Source organism: Balaenoptera acutorostrata, chromosome 2, assembly GCF_949987535.1.
Source record: "Balaenoptera acutorostrata chromosome 2, mBalAcu1.1, whole genome shotgun sequence".
Classification (NCBI taxonomy): domain Eukaryota; kingdom Metazoa; phylum Chordata; class Mammalia; order Artiodactyla; family Balaenopteridae; genus Balaenoptera; species Balaenoptera acutorostrata.
In genome coordinates, this window is record NC_080065.1 from 76647639 (window position 1) to 76665374 (window position 17736).

A 17736-nucleotide genomic window follows, 5' to 3' on the forward strand; every position below is an offset into this window, starting at 1 on the left:
TATAGAAATGTCAACTGGATTCTTCTGCTACAAAGGAAATTACTGGAATAATTGACAGATCTTGAGTGGGATCTGAGGATAGTCATAACATATCAGTGTTAATTTTCTCATTTGATGGTTGTATTGTGTTAATGTAGGAGAATGTCTTTGTAGAAATATATACATTACAGTGTTCATAGGGTGATGGGGGATCAGGTTGGCAACTTTCAGATGGTTCAGGGAAAAACAAAACTTTCTTGTCATACTGTACTTGCAACCCTTCTATATGTTTGAGATTGTTTCAAAATAAAATAAAATTTTTAATTTGCTAAAATTGTAAATAACCAGTCAGATTTCCACAATGTATGTAGATTTTAGGCATTAATTGATGATGTTGAGTATATATGGACTTTGAGGTCTGTCATGAGAGTTGTCAGTGATGTGGTCCTTCCTGATGTCTTTCAACAGCTTGAAAATGTGTTTATGTGCAGCTGCTAAGATCTGATTCACTTTCCAAATATTCTATAGCTTGCCATTTAAATATTAATAACCCTTCTTTAAGATTATTATTCTAAATCCCAAATATCAAAGATAAGTAGAAAGGGTAATGAAGTCCTTTGGCCCTGAAGAAATCTGTTCTGGTAAATATTACAACAAATTGCACAACAAAATGTTGGGTAGAATAAGCTTAGTGTTGTCAGTAGTGAATCCTTCACTTCATCTTTGCTATTAACCATAGCTGTGACGTTTGGTGTCCACTCAGTCAGAAAAAGAGATAAATATGTACTTTTCCATTACATACAAACAAGTTATATCACTTAAGTTTTAAAATGTCAGACTGGACTACAGTAATTTTGAGAGCACACTGCTGCCTACCATTTTCTGGTAGAGAGCTCTTTTAAGGAGATTTATATACCTGGTCTTCCCTGGGATTGAAATGTGATTGCACCTCCCCAGTTGTTGGTGGCACTTCCTAAACAGTCCAGCAGGTGGTAGTCTAGGAGAGGAACAGTTCTCGTCCTTCTTCAGTCCCCTGCCTACCAGCAAAACAGAAGGAAGGTGGACTCAGCAATGTTACCGTTGCCTTCTCTGTCGTAAGACTGGTATTTCCAAGGTTGTTCTTTCAAAATGAGTACTTAGGCATAGAGAGTATTTCCAGAAAGTGGCTAAAAATAATTTTGTGTATATGTATGATTATGCAGTATTCTGAAGTTCAAAAATTCTTTTTCTTTTCTTTTTATTTCATGGTGTCTAGAAATTCCACTGGTTTTATATCTCTTTGCCCTGATTTCAATGACATGGCTTTGGGGAGGCCTGCACATGGCTTACAGACACTTCTGGATGCTGGTCCTCTTTGTCATTTTCAACAGTCTGCAGGTAAGCCTTACAGTTTGGTTACAGCACACATGAACACGAGGCAGGGAGTTTCACCGTAAAGAAATCAAGTGTCCACATGTAGGTGAATTCGTATGCACAAAAACATCACGCAGAGTTTTAGAATAAAATGACAAAGATTATGTTAAAATTTTTTAACACCTGAAATATGGCTGGACCTCTAACTGCTGGTTATACAAATAGGGAAGACGTAAAATATTTACCCTCCTTCATTTTGACAACACATCAGTAACTACAAAAACATGTTTCTTTTTCAATAGGATTGATGTTTATAAACTTCACAGATGGCAGCCATTTAGGGCATATGCACATATTTGGAGTGGGTCTGTGTCTAGAAATTAGATCAACTGAGAGTAAAATAACAATGATGGTCAAGCAATTCCCTCCTGAGTCTGGTGCTTGGTGTTTTGGTTCACTGAAAAATGATTGACATCCTCCAAGTCTGGCAATGCCTAGCTTAAATTAGCTTTGTGAGAATGTTTGGATAGCATAACCAGGAATTATATAACTGTAACAAAAGTTAAAGCTGACTTTTTTAGTGCTTTTGTTAAATGGAAAAAGAAGTTGTACCCTGAAATTAGCAAATGGAACAAATGAACTCATTTTTTCTTACTTTTCAAAGTGAAAAGATGTGTCCTAGACTAAAACAATTTATTGAATTTGCCAAGGATATCTGTAAACAGCCCTTGTTTGGACCACCATCTTACAAGAAACCTCTGTAGGAAAAATATTAGGGTTATAGCATAAAACTGAAACATGACTCAAAACATATTTAGGTTTGCTTTTTAGGAGACAGATTCATTAGTGAGATCATATCTAACAGCATGGCGCCTAATCAAAACATAATATCGATTTAGGGAGGGAAAAATACAAAGTGGCTTAAACATTTGGAATCAAGTTGATACAAGTTGATATATAGACGTCTCCCAATAGAGTTATAATTGAGTACCAGCTACTAGCACAGTGTGCCAGTGCTGCCGTTACTAGGATGAAGATGACAGCACTGCTTCTCTAGGACCTGATGATTCAGGGAGTAAGCAAACGATTAGCTGTAAGGGTGTACTCTGGCAGCTGCCATGTAAACAAAGTGTTATGAGAGCAGAGTAGAGGACTTGTTTACTCCTGCCTGTGCTAGTGTTTGAGCTGAACACCAAAGGTGAGCCACTCAGGTCAGAGGCCCTGTCTTGGTCACCTTTGAATACCTAGGCCTAGCGGAACTAACACCAAAGTCCGCACTGACAGCCTATAGATGTGTTTTATTTGGTGGACACACAATGGTACACAGAACAGGGTTTTAGATTTTTTTAATATACAGAGTGAAGTAAGTCAGAAAGAGAAAAACAAATACCGTATGCTAACGCATATATATGGAGTTTTAAAAAGTTGTACTGATGAACCTAGTGGCAGGGCAGGAATAAAGACGCAGATGTAGAGAACAGACGTGAGGGCACCGGGGATGAGGGGAAGGGGAAGCTGGGATGAAGTGAGAGAGTAGCACTGACATATATACACTACCAAATGTAAAATGGATGGCTAGTGGGAAGCTGCTGCATAGCGCAGGGAGATCAACTTGATGCTTTGTGACCACCTAGAGGGGTGGGATAGGGTGGGTGGGAGGGAGACGCAAGAGGGAGGGGATATGGGGATATATGTATATGTATAGCTGATTCACTTTGTTATACAGCAGAAACTAACACACCATTGTAAAGCATTTATATTCCAATAAAGATATGAAAAATAAATATTTGCTCAATTTTTAAATTGAGAAATTTCACATGAAAACCTGAATGTCTGGCTTTTCTCTAATGGCAGTATTTGCATGGCAGCAATTTTCAAGTCTTGAGTAGATGCTGCCCTCTTTAGATGGGGCACGTTACCTCATTATACTTGATATATTCAATTTGTTCATTTTACCTGCCCCTGAGTTTGTGTAATATTTAATGTTTATTAAATAAGTGATGATTAGATAGTTAGAGATGGGTATTTCAGGCAGAGAATACAGTGTTAGCCTAGGCTGCAAAAAAGAAACGTGATTAATCTTGCCTACATTCAGCAAAGGTTTGGGGGAAGAAGAAAGGTTTTGCAGTTAGTGGTGGGAGAGGAGACAGAAGGCTAGGTTGGCTTAATCGCCATGTTACCATGCTCAGAATGGGATGTTAAACTTCACCCTTTAGGTAAAGGGAAGCCATAAAAGTTGGGTGTTTTGTTTGTTTTATTCTGATTAGTTTTTTAAATTTCGTTAGGTTTTTTGCTTTTAATTTTTAAATTTTGAATGGGAATGACATGCTTATACCTACTTTTTAGAAGGATAACTGGAAATGTTTAGGAGGGTGTTGAAAAGAAGAGCAGCTCCAGGCAGGAAGGCTGTTATCATATTCCAGCCTATAATGTTTGGGAGTGCACCTGGGAATAGAGATAGGTGACAGGTTTGAGAATATTCTAGAGATAAATATTGATGAAATTTGGTTAGCCAATTAAATGTAGGAATGTAGGGTGCAAGAGAGCAATGTCACCTAGAGATGCTGGCTGCGGTGAATGGCTGGGCACTGACTCCTTTGGTTAACATGGAGGTTACATCAAGAGAGGGTCCTAGGGAACATGCAGCAAAGTTGGTGAGTTCGTGAGATTTGGGAGACATTGGTAAAGCTAACCAATGTTTTAGCAAGAAGGCTAGTGAAAGAGATTGTTAGTGAAAGAGAATCAAGATATAGTGGTTTGGAGTTTCTGGTAGAAAAGAAGGCTTCAAAAGAAAACACCTAACTCTGTCAAGTGTAGCAGAGAAGTTAAATAGGATGAGAACAGAAGGGCATTGTGGTCTAGTGCACTGGTCCCCGAACTGTAGTGTCATCAGAATCTCGTGAAGGGCTTGTTAAAACACAGATTGTAGGTCCCACACCCAGAGCTTCTGATACAGTAGATCAGGGTGGGACCTGAGAATTTGCATTTCTAACAAGTTCCAGGAGGTGCTGATGCAGCTGCTCTAGAGACCACAGCTTGAGAACCATTGGTTAAAGTAAGTGTGATCGTAACTCCACCAGCCTACTATCTGGTTGACTTCAGCTGAGTCACAGATGTTTACCCAGTTCTACTTTCTTCATCTGTGAAACGGGAATAAATACCATTTAGGATTACAGTGTGATTTAATTAAATGGCATAATGAACATAAAGCAATTGTACAGTAACTCACACTTAAAGAACAGGTTTTTTTGTTTGTTTTATTCAAGAAGTTTAATGGAGAAAGCAATAGCTTAGGAAGGAAGGTTGATCGGTTGGTTCAAAGGAAATTTGCGGGTTTGGTTTTCTTTCCTTGTTAAAAGAACCAACAGAGAAGAAGAAACTGACAACTGGAGGAAAGGCTCATTGCCTTGGCAAGATCATGGACAGGGCAGGAAAACAGAAGAGACAGACGGCCTGTCTGAGGGAGGAGTTAGACATGTTTCTTTCACTGAGGCTCAGGAAAGAAGGAAGGATAGGAGTACACGAAAAACTATTCTGGAGCTGAAAGTCTGGAAAGTTGGGGTTTGTATGTAATGCTCTCTCTTATCTGAAAGGCAAAAAGCAAGGACATTTGTTGAGAGGAATGGATTAAAAGCTTGTGGTAAAAATAGTAAAAGGTAAGGAGCAGTTTCTAGGCAGAAAGTAAATAATTACGGTGGATTGGAAGATGGTAAAGAAATGACTGCTTAGAGAGAAATTGGTGGGATTCAGGTTGGACACCTGAAATCTGTAATTGTAATTCAGCAGTAATTAAATAAATTAAGCCTTACGATTGAAATGGCAGCCATTGTAACCTATCAAACCACACACAAGAGAAAGGTTTATTGAGCTCTTATGGAGGTTAGAGGTTTGGTAATAAAGGAGGATTGTTGAGGATTAAACTATATTTCACAGGAAGATGAAAAAGGAATTGTTATGATCTCTTTCTTTGAGGAACTGAAAACAAGCTAAGTATAAGTAAAAACTAAAAATATTTCAAACTCATCTTTACTGAGCTTAATTCCATCTATGCGGCACCGTTGAAGCAATGACTGTTTGTATCACTGTTGCCTGGTATCTGGTGCACTGGCACATTCCTAGCACCAGTGCTCAGTGAGTCAGTCCTGAAAGGAATGCCTGTTAAGAAACACTTGGAAAATATGGTTTCTCTAGGGTTTATTAAAGCTCACTTAATTTATAAACTACTTCACGTCTTCAACTTGGGCATTTCCATGATTCCATGCTTTTTTTTAATTAATTAATTAATTAATTTAGGCTGCTCTGGGTCTTAGTTGTGGCATGTGGGATCTTTAGTTGCAGCATGCGGGATCTTTTAGTTGTGGCATGAGGACTCTTAGTTGTGGCATGTGGACTCTTAATTGCGGCATGCAAACTCTTAGTTGCGGCATGCATGCAGGATCTAGTTCCCCAACCAGGGATCGAACCCAGGCCCCCTGCATTGGGAACATGGAGTCTTACCCGCTGGACCACCAGGGGAGTCCCTGACTTTTGTATTTTCTTATTGGCTTTTGTCAACACCTGTGACCGGAAAAGTGTACTATATATCTTACGCTTGGCTTTTATATTTTGCTCAGAGGTGATTACTGCCTCACTTTTTAATCTAGATTATTATTATGCCATAGGTGCTCTGAAACTGACAGATGAAAGTTATATTTTTATAATATTCTTATATTTGATATTTATTATTGGCTACAATTTAAAAAAGAAAATCTTGATCATTTGAAATATTATCAGAAATTTCTTGATCACTTTCTGAAGATTCAGGGTTGAGCTACCAAACTTTTAATATGTTTGAGCATTTTATGAAAATGTATATGAAATACTTTCTAAAGCATGATGGATGCAAATGCAAAAGTGATGTAAAAAAAGTTATCATTCTAAATATGTCTACTGTTATTTTTATTGCTTCTTCCTTGAACTCTTAAGACATTTTTTCCCCAAGAACAGAACTTTAATTCAAATTTTTATTGATTTAGGCATGTTATTTACATCTTCTTGATTGTTTAAAAAAATTTAAACTGTTGAGTATCAAGAGTAAGCAGAACATAGAGAATAAAGGGGGAAATGTCCTCTGAGTTTATTCCCTGGGTTTTTTTTTTTTTTTTAATTCTAGGAGTTGCTCGCTAGCATGTCAGCATGTTTATGGTATCTGCTTTTTTTCCACTTCCCCATGATGTGCTTGATGTGTGGATGTGAGGTGAACAAATCCTGATTTTCATTGTGCTTTCTTTTGTATCAAAAGAGGGACTCCAAAATTTCCAAAAAGAAAAAAGTAGTTCTGTACATAATTGCTTAGCAATCCCAAATCCCAAAGGCCTCGGGGCTCTATCTTGTTTTTTGCTAAATGGGCTTTCTGAGTGCGCTGAGCATGGTAGCCACCCCCAGTCTTAATTCCTACCGGCTTTCCAGCCCCAGCAGGGAAAATCCTGTGAAGGACTTAAATTACCCTCACTTTGAATCACTGATTATCCAGAAACCAGTCACAGGGTGACGGGTACTCTGGCCAGGCCTGGGTCATGAGCAGACGCTAACAGTGGAAAGATGAGTTGATCTCACAAAAACCACATGGAATGGAATTCCCACCAGAAGAAAAGAATCTCTTACCAATAGAATGGTAACAGTGCTAGGCAGACCAAAGTAACAGATGTCCATTATATATATTTTCTAAATTTTCTTGTTCACTGATATAAGTTTGGACAAGGCCAAGGACAGCTATTGTCAAACTACTAGGAAACTTAATCAATGTGACATAGGTTTATTATGAATATCCTTGGGATCCATCATATAACCAAATGTCTCTATATTGTCCACAGGAAAGTCATAAGGGACTACATTATTTTTCTTAATTTTCTCATCCATTAACTCAATAACCTCTATTTTTTTTTAAAAAAGTTGAGTTTGTCGTTTCTAAGTAGATTTATGCTAAAACTTACAGATGACAACTTTCTTAAAATGTTTCGTTCAAGGTATATCCACATTTGTGTAACAATTAAAGAAAATAATCACTAAGTTCGATACTCAGCTGGTAGTCACTAGTAGAACCCTATCAGTCATCATAATATTGAAATAGCTACTGTCTAAACCCCCTGCAAGAATAGTGAGAGGCCCGCGCACCGCAATGAAGAGTGGCCCCCGCTCGCCGCAACTGGAGAAAGCCCTCGCACAGAAACGAAGACCCAACACAGCCAAAAATAAATAAATTTATAAACCCCCTGCAAGTGTCCCAGACTTCTAGCTATTTAAGCTAGAAGCACCACAGACCTCTAGCAGCTAAAAGGCTAATGCTTGGCTAGACAGGGAGTGCCAGGACCCTGCTCCAGCACTAGACCTGCAGTCTGATGGGTCAGTGCCTATGCCACACTCTAAACGTTTTGTGCATTGCTCCTAGCTTAACTATGTTCTAAAATACTTTTCTATTTTTAACCTAACCACTCAGCTTCAGACTTACATACAGCATTTATTTGAGGTTTCTCTAGTGGTCTCACATTGACTATGTCAAAATTTCACTGACTGACAATCTTCTTACATGTAGGTAATCCCAGGTCAGATAATGAGGGTAGCCGGCAGTAAAGAGGCATGAGCTTCTTGGAGATGCTGAAAAATAAGTTCTGGAGAAGATTCATATACAGAGAAGAACCTTTCCAAAAGCTGAAATGCATTCTTCTTGCAATGCATAAGTTGGCAAGGGAGCGGAACTTTACATAGTATGGGGATATGACATTTCTCAGTATGTGAGTTATGAGACCACATTCTTCAGAATCTTATTTGACTGTCTCCCTGTAACTGACTTGTACTTGTTAGTTTATGCGAGCATCTGGTCTCGAGATGTTCCCTGGCAGTTTTTGAATCATTCCCTATTTCAGAGAAGGGAGTTACAACATGGAATTTGTAGCTAAAAATATATAGCCTGTATTCAAATTTAAGGTCAGCTAGTTAAAATCATTTTCATTCCTAGCCCCGCATCTTTAACAGCTAAATTGCTAGGGAAATAAGTGACTTAAAGGTGGGAACAGTTTCTCCTACATTTTAAAAAATTATTGTTTTTTAGTGGCCACTAGAGTGCCTTGAACACATAAAGCATTTTTCTTCTACTAAAAAATAGTGTTTCTTTTCTTTATCCTCTTCCTTCTTTCTCTCCCTTATTCCTTCCCTCTCTTTCTACCTTCTTTCCTCTTTTCCTTCCTTGCTTTCCATGTATCTCTTGTTGTTCTATGTTGAATTTCAGCTTTAAAACGAAAGCCATCTTTCATGAAGAGATTTTCCCAATAAAAATAGTCCTTGAAGTATCGTGAGAAATGGAATATGTTTCCTTGCTCACGAAAAGGTACAGGGTTCATTGCAAATGGAATAGAAAAGAAAATAATCCTCCATTAATTTTCTTCTGTGAGAATCCCCATTTAGCATCCAGAGGGCTTCAGTGCAGGTGTCTACATAGATACGTACATTTAGTCTTGGCTGCTTCCTTTTGAGGATAAACAGCTCTTGGGAAATACACATTGTTAAATAATCAGTTACAGAGGACTAATTGTTTCAAGGCACTCCCTTTGCGATTGCTTTCCAACAGCCAGCAGTAATAAGAAATGTCACTTTGTTTCCATCGGAGACTAGCACATGAACTATTCATGAAGAGTGGAAAAGCAGTGTTCCCAGAAAACCCTGGAATAAACATGTAGAAGCCAGAGGAGGTTGGGATTCTATCATTGATTTGTCCCAGAACCATGTCAAGTTCAGTGGAAAAAAATTACTACACTTGTTTTGTAGAGTGAAATTCAGAAACTAATGAATGCCTCGTGTGCTCTTCAGAACATCCCAGAACATTTCTGTAACTTTACAAATAAATATACAGAAGCTAAGACAAGTAGATGTATTTAAATTGTCTTGATTAGGTCGTGCAACTCTGTTCAATGTTCAGTAGCATCTGGGCTGGTGAAATATCTTTGAGTTTTCATGTAATAAACTTCTTACTCCATTTGACAATGAATGATAGCATTACCTTCTCATTAACCTGTTGATTGGCCAAGCAGGGCTCTTAAGACAGACTGCAGGATTTTTACCTTTGTTTGTGCTGGGTTCTCTAAATACAAGTGTCAGGATCTGATCTGCCAGTGAATGTCTTCTACAAATACAGGTTTAGAAATGATGGGATTGAATAGACTACCTTTTGACACCGGGCTGCATCCTTGCAAAACAGGTACCCCATTTCTCCTGCCCTAATCCTATGTTAGTTTCTTACTGGGTGGTTTTTCCATTTCAAAGTTTTTTCCTGTGCCCTCTATGACTGCATTTTTTGCATTTTAACCGTGTAACATGGCTTCTTGGGCTTTGTGAGCCTTTACTTTACCTGTGAAAGGATTTAGCACGCTCTGATTCTGAATTATCAAACCTACAAGAATTAGAGTAAGTGAGACACATACGTCCACTTGTTAAAACAGTTTTGGGAGAATAAAGCAGTTAACGTTTGAGCCAGTTTTTACCCAGTCATTCAGATTCTTTGCCTTGGTGTTAATTTATAATTTTTCCAGGGTCTAAAATTTTGTTTTTGTCTCATGTATTACTCAGACGTTGGGGTGGGGAGAATACATTTTTTTGTAAATACATTTATATGCATATTTTATGATAACATTCTTTAATATTGAGCTGTTAGGTATAGTAGAAGAAGCATACAATTAAGTGTCATGCAACCTCTATTCTACCAAATGACTTGACATCTCTGAGTTTTAGTTATCTACTTTCCAGAGAGAGATGCTAATTCTTGCTCTCAGTTTTGTCCTAAGTATTATATAAAAATATATGTATAAAATATAATTGGTAAACTACATAATGTTTTACAAATACAAAGTTCTATAAATGAATAAATGGACAAAAGAAATGTTTGTCAGAAGCTACATGAAGGCAAATGAGAGGCCAAAGAGAGGAAGTTTGTAAGCTCAGTCTTTTTTTTTTTTTATTGAAGCATAGTTGATTTACAGTATTGTGTTAATTTCTGCTGTATAGCAAAGTGATTCGGTTATACATATATACATTCTTTTTTTTTTAATATTCTTTTCCATTGTGGTTTATCATAGGATATTGAATATAGCTCCCTGTGCTACACCATAAGACCTTGTTGTTTATCCATTCAATATATACTAGTTTTCATCCGCTAACCCCAAACTCCCACTCCATCCCTCCCCCCCTTCCCCTTGACAACCACGAGCCTGTTCTCTATGTCTGTGGGAGCTCAGTCTTTTTTTTTTTTTTAACATCTTTATTGGAGTATAATTGCTTTACAATGGTGTGTTAGTTTCTGCTTTATAACAAAGCGAATCAGTTATACATATACATATGTTCCCATATCTCTTCCCTCTTGCATCTCCCTCTCTCCCACCCTCCCTCTCCCACCCCTCTAGGTGGTCACAAAGCACCGAGCTGATCTTCCTGTGCTATGCGGTTGCTTCCACTCGCTATCTGTTTTACGCTTGGTAGTGTATATATGTCCATGCCACTCTCTCACTTTGTCACAGCTTACCCTTCCCCCTCCCCATATCCTCAAGTCCATTCTCTAGTAGGTCTGTGTCTTTATTCCCGTCTTACCACTAGGTTCTTCATGACCATTTTTTTTTTTCCTTAGATTCCGTATATATGTGTTAGCATACTGTATTTGTTTTTCTCTTTCTGACTTACTTCACTCTGTATGACAGACTCTAGGTCCATCCACCTCACTACAAATAACTCAATTTCGTTTCTTTTTATGGCTGAGGAATATTCCATTGTATATATGTGCCACATCTTTATCCATTCATCCAATGATGGACACTTAGGTTGCTTCCATGTCCTGGCTATTGTAAATAGAGCTGCAATGAACATTTTGGTACATGACTCTTTTAGAATCATGGTTTTCTCAGGGTATATGCCCAGTAGTGGGATTGCTGGGTCGTATGGTAGTTCTATTTTTAGTTTTTTAAGGAACCTCCATACTGTTCTCCATAGTGGCTGTATCAATTTACATTCCCACCAACAATGCAAGAGTGTTCCCTTTTCTCCACACCCTCTCCAGCATTTATTCTTTCTAGATTTTTTGATGATGGCCATTCTGACCAGTGTGAGATGATATCTCATTGTAGTTTTGAGTTGCATTTCTCTAACGATTAATGATGTTGAGCATTCTTTTGTGTGTTTGTTGGCAATCTGTATATCTTTGGAGAAATGTCTATTTAGGTCTTCTGCCCATTTTTGGATTGGGTTGTTTGTTTTTTTGTTACTGAGCTGCATGAGCTGCTTGTAAATTTTGGAGATTAATCCTTTGTCAGTTGCTTCATTTGCAAATATTTTCTCCCATTTTGAGGGTTGTCTTTTGGTCTTGTTTATGGTTTCCTTTGCTGTGCAAAAGCTTTTAAGTTTCATTAGGTCCCATTTGTTTATTTTTGTTTTTATTTCCATTTCTCTAGGAGGTGGGTCAAAAAGGACCTTGCTGTGATTTATGTCATAGAGTGTTCTGCCTATGTTTTCCTCTAAGAGTTTGATAGTGTCTGGCCTTACATTTAGGTCTTTAATCCATTTTGAGTTTATTTTTTTGTATGGTGTTAGGGAGTGTTCTAATTTCATACTTTTACATGTAGCTATCCAGTTTTCCCACCACCACTTATTGAAGAGGTTGTCTTTGCTCCACTGTATATTCTTGCCTCCTTTATCAAAGATAAGGTGACCATATGTGGGTGGATTTATCTCTGGGCTTTCTATCCTGTTCCTCTGATCTATATTTCTGTTTTTGTGCCAGTACCATACTGTCTTGATTACTGTAGCTTTGTAGTATAGTCTGAAGTCAGGGAGCCTGATTCCTCCAGCTCCATTTTTCGTTCTCAAGATTGCTTTCACTATTCGGGAAGAATCAACATTGTGAAAATGACTCTACTACCCAAAGCAATCTACAGATTCAATGCAATTCCTATCAAACTACCACTGGCATTTTTCACAGAACTAGAACAAAAAATGTCACAATTTGTATGGAAACACAGGAGCTCAGTCTTTAAAGCCGCCCTTCAGCCACTGGTTCTCCCCCTGAATGGTCTCATCCCCTCTTAGGTATTCCCCTCCTGCAGTCCCTTGCGATTACACTCACAGTGCTTGGCTTACAACATAGATTGTTGTCATCACTCATCTGCTTTTAAATGTGTAGTACATGCCTTCAGTTTCAGGTAAGTAACTTATGGGGGCAAAATAGGTTTATTGTGAGACTGCAGGGATTGGTGGGGACTGTAGAAGAACCAGACAGTAGAGCCTCCTCCCCAAAGCATGCAGATGAGAAAAGCAAACATTATGTGGGCCAAACAAAAGCTTTGGCAGGTCAATTCTCATAGGGGGCAGTCAGTGTGCAACTCCCGTATAAAAAGAAGTTCAAATTTCTTTCTCTGAAGAGGATTTAATTTTCTTTTGGAAGCCAAAAGAGAATACGGGCTGATCACCTCTTTGGTCCAGCAGAAACTGGGTTTCAGGCATTGCAATGGTTACTCTAGTTATGGTTTGCCCCCTCTCTTGGGGCAAACTAAAAGTTTGTTCAGGGGACCCAGGTGACTCAGCTGAAAGCCTATCATGTTTCCTGGAACTCCTCTTCCTCTCAGTCTCTGGACTCCATTGATTCATTCCCTGGTACTGTGAACCGGCTGAATTCTCCGCTTAGCTTTTGAGCCTCTGAGCAGCTGCTTTCTGCCTAGTTTCTTAGCCTTTCAGCCTCACACAGGCAGCTTCAGAAGTGGCAAATGCCTTTACCGTTCCCTTTCTCTTTGGAGCCTTGGCCCCTCAAGTCCTGGTTGCTTTAGTAGATTTGTACTCTATTTTTTGTCTCCCCAACCTTGTCAGATTGCTGCAAGTCCCAGCTACAACTTTCTGTTCAGCCTCTGGGCATCTCACTTTGAATTGGAAAACTCCCTGAAGAAAAAAAAAAAAAGCAGTGAATATAGGGCTCCCCACTCAATGGGTTTTGCTTCTCTCTAGGATCTTGGTCCCTCAGATACTAGCTGTTTGGATGCCTTCCCTCTGCTGTTTTGTTACTATATTTGTTGTTGTTTTGTTATTGTGTATGTGTATCTGAAAGTATACTCTCCAGCTTGTAGAATTGTAATCAATTAGAGTTAATCTGATATAAACTCTATCAGAGCCAGAAACAAAAGTCTCAAATTTATTTCAACAAATAGCTAATAAATGTTTAACATAAACAGAATGCACATTAATAAATGAAGATATTTAGAGTCACTGCAATTCATCAGATATCCAGTGGATACCTCTTAAAACATATGCACTGGGCTGGTGCTCCTGGGAACACTGATGAGGAAGCCTATACATGCAACTGCTTAAGGTCAACTGATGAGGTGTACTTTATGTCTTCTATATCACCAAAACATATACATAATATATATATTTTATATATAATATATATTTTATATATATATATATAGTATTTTGAAAAATAAAAACTGAGTAAGGTCTTAGAATTTATAATCTATCAGTTGAAGACTGAGATTCAAAAAGGATATTCTGGCTATAGAATAACCTCATAACTATTTTACAAAACTAAAATACACCAATAAGACAAACAGACAGTCAATACAGAGGAGCAGCTAAAGGTGCATATTTTGAAAGGTTACTGCTCTAGGAAACAGGTCTGCCTTCTCAGAATATGGATTTTAAAAAATGCCAACTAGGGGCTTCCCTGGTGGCGCAGTGGTTGAGAATCTGCCTGCCAATGCAGGGGACACGGGTTCGAGCCCTGGTCTGGGAAGATCCCACATGCCACGGAGCAACTGGGCCCGTGAGCCACAATTACTGAGCCTGCGCATCTGGAGCCTGTGCTCCGCAACAAGAGAGGCCGCGATGGTGAGAGGCCTGCGCACCGCGATGAAGAGTGGTCCCCACTTGCCACAACTAGAGAAAGCCCTCGCACAGAAACGAAGACCCAACACAGTCATAAATAAATAAATAAATAAATAAATAAATAAATAAATAAACGCGAATTTCTTAAAAAAAAAAATGCCAACTAAAATTCTACTGAAAAAAGTTTTAATGGCATGAATTCAAATATAAACTGAAATTTTTAAAAAAATAATTTTGGATAGATGGATCCAGGAAGTTCTATCTTCATCCTTCAGAATAAATCAATTCCATGTCACTGTTTTCCTCTGCAAATATTTAAATAACATTCTCGTTAGCTTGAGAAATACCATGAAATAGTGAGGTAAAAGTATTTTGGAATACAAATACTATCCTACAGATTTTCAGCTTTGTGATCTTAGGCAAATTATTTAATTTTTCCAAAATGGGAATACGACGATTTACTTTGTAAGGCATCTGTGGATATAAAGCAAAAAATATTTTTAAATTTCTAGCATATAGTAGGTGTGTAGTAACATTAACTGCCTTTCTTCTTTCCCTCACGTGACACTATAATTGGGTATGCATTTAAGATTATTTCCACACAAATGAAACCTCTGAGCTTCAGATCTTCAGAGCATACCACTGAAATCAGTTAGCAGTGTTTCTCTAATTGCTGCTTATTCAGTCTTTTCAGAACCCTGCTGATGTCACAGGCCACATTCACTAAGATATCATCTCAATGATCTTATTTAGCTACAAGACCCCAGTGTACAGATACTATATAAATGTGATGTAAATATGACATCTGTTAGTTATAGGGTGTCCTTTGTTCCAAAATGTTAGTTATAACTATAAACACTTCAGACTCTCTGTCAGCCTTGGAAACTCTCACTATAAAGTGGTCATATGGTAGATTACATGTATTTTACCTTATTGTTTGAGCCAATATCATAACACTGGAAATTTTATATTCATCCATTCAAAAACATTAATCTAGAATGTGTTTGTGTATGTATATGTTAGACCACACGTCTCCATGCCTCTCTGCTCAATATATATTTATAATAAAAATCACAACAATAGTAACTAATATTTATTAAGTGCTTATTATGTGGAATTGTATTTATTTCATTTAATCCTTACAACAACCCTGCAAGGTAGAGACTATTATATTTGCCATTTTAAATACAGAGAAACAGAGGCTTAGAGAAGTTAAGTAATTTAGGCTAGGTCAGACACCCAGTTACTCATGAGCTGGCATTCTATAAACTATGATCATTTCCCCCACTAGGCTCTGCAATGCTGCAAGACTGTAGAACCTCTTACTATTTCCTTATTCCACAGTACCTTAGCAGAAGGCTGTGCTTATAGTAGCTATTCAATAAATGCTTGTTGAATTAAAAATTTTACTAAATTAAAATACATAAAGAGACAAGATGAATTAAAATGAATCAATAAGCATAGTTAACATATGAATTATTGTTTTGTTATCTTTCACTTATAAAAATTAATGCATTTCAACAAATGTTTGTCTGTTCTAACATTGATATTCACTATAAAGTCACATTCTCCCAAAGAACAGTCTCTTTTTGGCTTAGTTGAAGATCTTCATTGAGGGATCTGTGGGGCAGCAGTATCGTACAGCAGACTCCAGATATTTAGGCAGTCTTAATAGAAGTGACCTTGAGCATCAAGTTAGCAAGTCAGGTTCCTGTGGCTTGCTTATTTAGGACACTTGTAAACACTGAGAAAGCTGAAACAGACATTAAAAAAAAAAAACATGATCCCTACCTTCAGAGGCAGGAAAAGCTCTAAAAAAAACATGTGAAGTTGGTAGTATGTCTATGGCTCCCTTACAGATCCCTTGCTTTCTCTTCCCATCTCTCATTGTCTCTGCCACTCTCTAAAGCCCAAGCTCTTAACTGCTGCTGCAACTGAACTGCCCTCCATCTGGACCAATTGCCTAGTCTGTCTTTTTAAATATCATATAGACCTTACTGGGTAGGAAAAAACTTACATATGGGACACAATTAGAGACTAAGACAGGGTTAGAAGAAATCAAGCGTTGGATTACATGGCCCAGGCTCCAAGCATCTAGGAGGATGATCGTTAAAGGAGATCCAAAAACCATATGCCTTGAGCTAAACAGGCCAGATGGAGTGGGTTTCCCAAACCTCTGGTAACACTCTTATCCATGAACTCCACTGTTTTCTGAAATCCCTAACACACATTACTTTTCAATGAATATCAACTAAGTTTAAACATGGCAGCAAAAGCACAGTACAGTTAACGTTCTTCTAGGAAAACATGATAAGTCTCTGGCTTTATTTTTCTCCACTTCATTGATATTTACAGTGAAGACAAAGACATAGTAAACTTAGCACTAACTAGGGCTAGACAAACCATCTGAAATGATGGAATTGCAAAAAAAAGGAATGGAAACTTTGGATTCACTGGCTGTATTCAATCCAAGGAGCAATTGTCCCAGATGTGCTTGGGTCTCTTAAAATGAAGTCAGGGAATTGGTGCTTGAGAAGCCATTGTCTCCCTTTTGCTTCTCTGCTTTCTCTCCTTTTTGAGGGTTTAGGCAGTCTCTTGTCTGCTGATGTGGTCACAGCACTTTGCACTGAAGATTTCTTGTTTCATCACTGAGTGCCCACCTCCATCCCCAGCACTAGCAAGAGTTGGAGAATCTTAAGTGAAAGAGTGCGGGAAAAAAGATTACTAGAACTGTATAACCTGATTACTAGAACTGTATTAGCGACCTGATCATTTGCTAAAAGGAAGTTTTTCAAAGGAATTTTTTTCTTTTTTCAATGAAGAGTGATAGGCAAATTAAAATTGAGTAAATTTACCCATGATTTTTTTTTTTTTATCAGAAAACCCTCGAATACTTTTCCCCTTTAAAGTCTAACAGTTCATGGGGTAACCAGAGCTGTTACAATGAGTTGGACAGGGTATAGTCTTACTAAATGAATTTTGCAATAGTTGTAAATGTTACCGAATTACAGACGATATATGCTTTTAAGTTATCCACTTTTCATGAAGATTCGCTATAAAAATAAAGGGGAGACTGTACAGGGATGCTTCCCTTTTCACTTCTCATCCCAAGTGTGAAAATTTAGTTAGGTGTTTCTGAGTCTGTCAGGAATCTGCTTCTTTTTAATTTTCTTATAATAATACTGTATTAGTAATAGATTTATTCATAATAATTTTCCTATTAATAATAACGCATTTATATTTCTCTGGGTCTTTTACAAATGTACATGCTTGAAACAAATTTAAGAAAAGTAGTCATCCCCATGGACGCTTTTCAACATCACATTCCTATGAGATACTTTTGAGAAATTTAACTTTCTGCCATGGCCTTTTGCTTTTCTTTTATTCAGATAATCTCATTCATCATATTTTAAAGGTTTACTTTCTTCCAAAGAAGCCAATTAAGTAGCCATTATAGAAAAAAAATCTGCAAAAGTTTTTCACATCTACTTGAATTTTGTCCGTTTGCAAATTTGGTTA

The 17736-nt window shown here is 37.7% G+C and overlaps 1 protein-coding gene across 1 annotated transcript in view; it reads left to right on the forward strand.

Annotated features, from left to right (window-relative positions):
* Window positions 1-17736, forward strand: part of ADGRV1 (adhesion G protein-coupled receptor V1) — a 540475-nt gene that overhangs the window by 475647 nt on the left and 47092 nt on the right. Inside the window, exon 88 of the mRNA XM_057540356.1 lies at window positions 1235-1356. Coding sequence (XP_057396339.1) covers window positions 1235-1356 — 122 coding nt within the window. The remainder of the gene's footprint in view (window positions 1-1234; window positions 1357-17736) is intronic.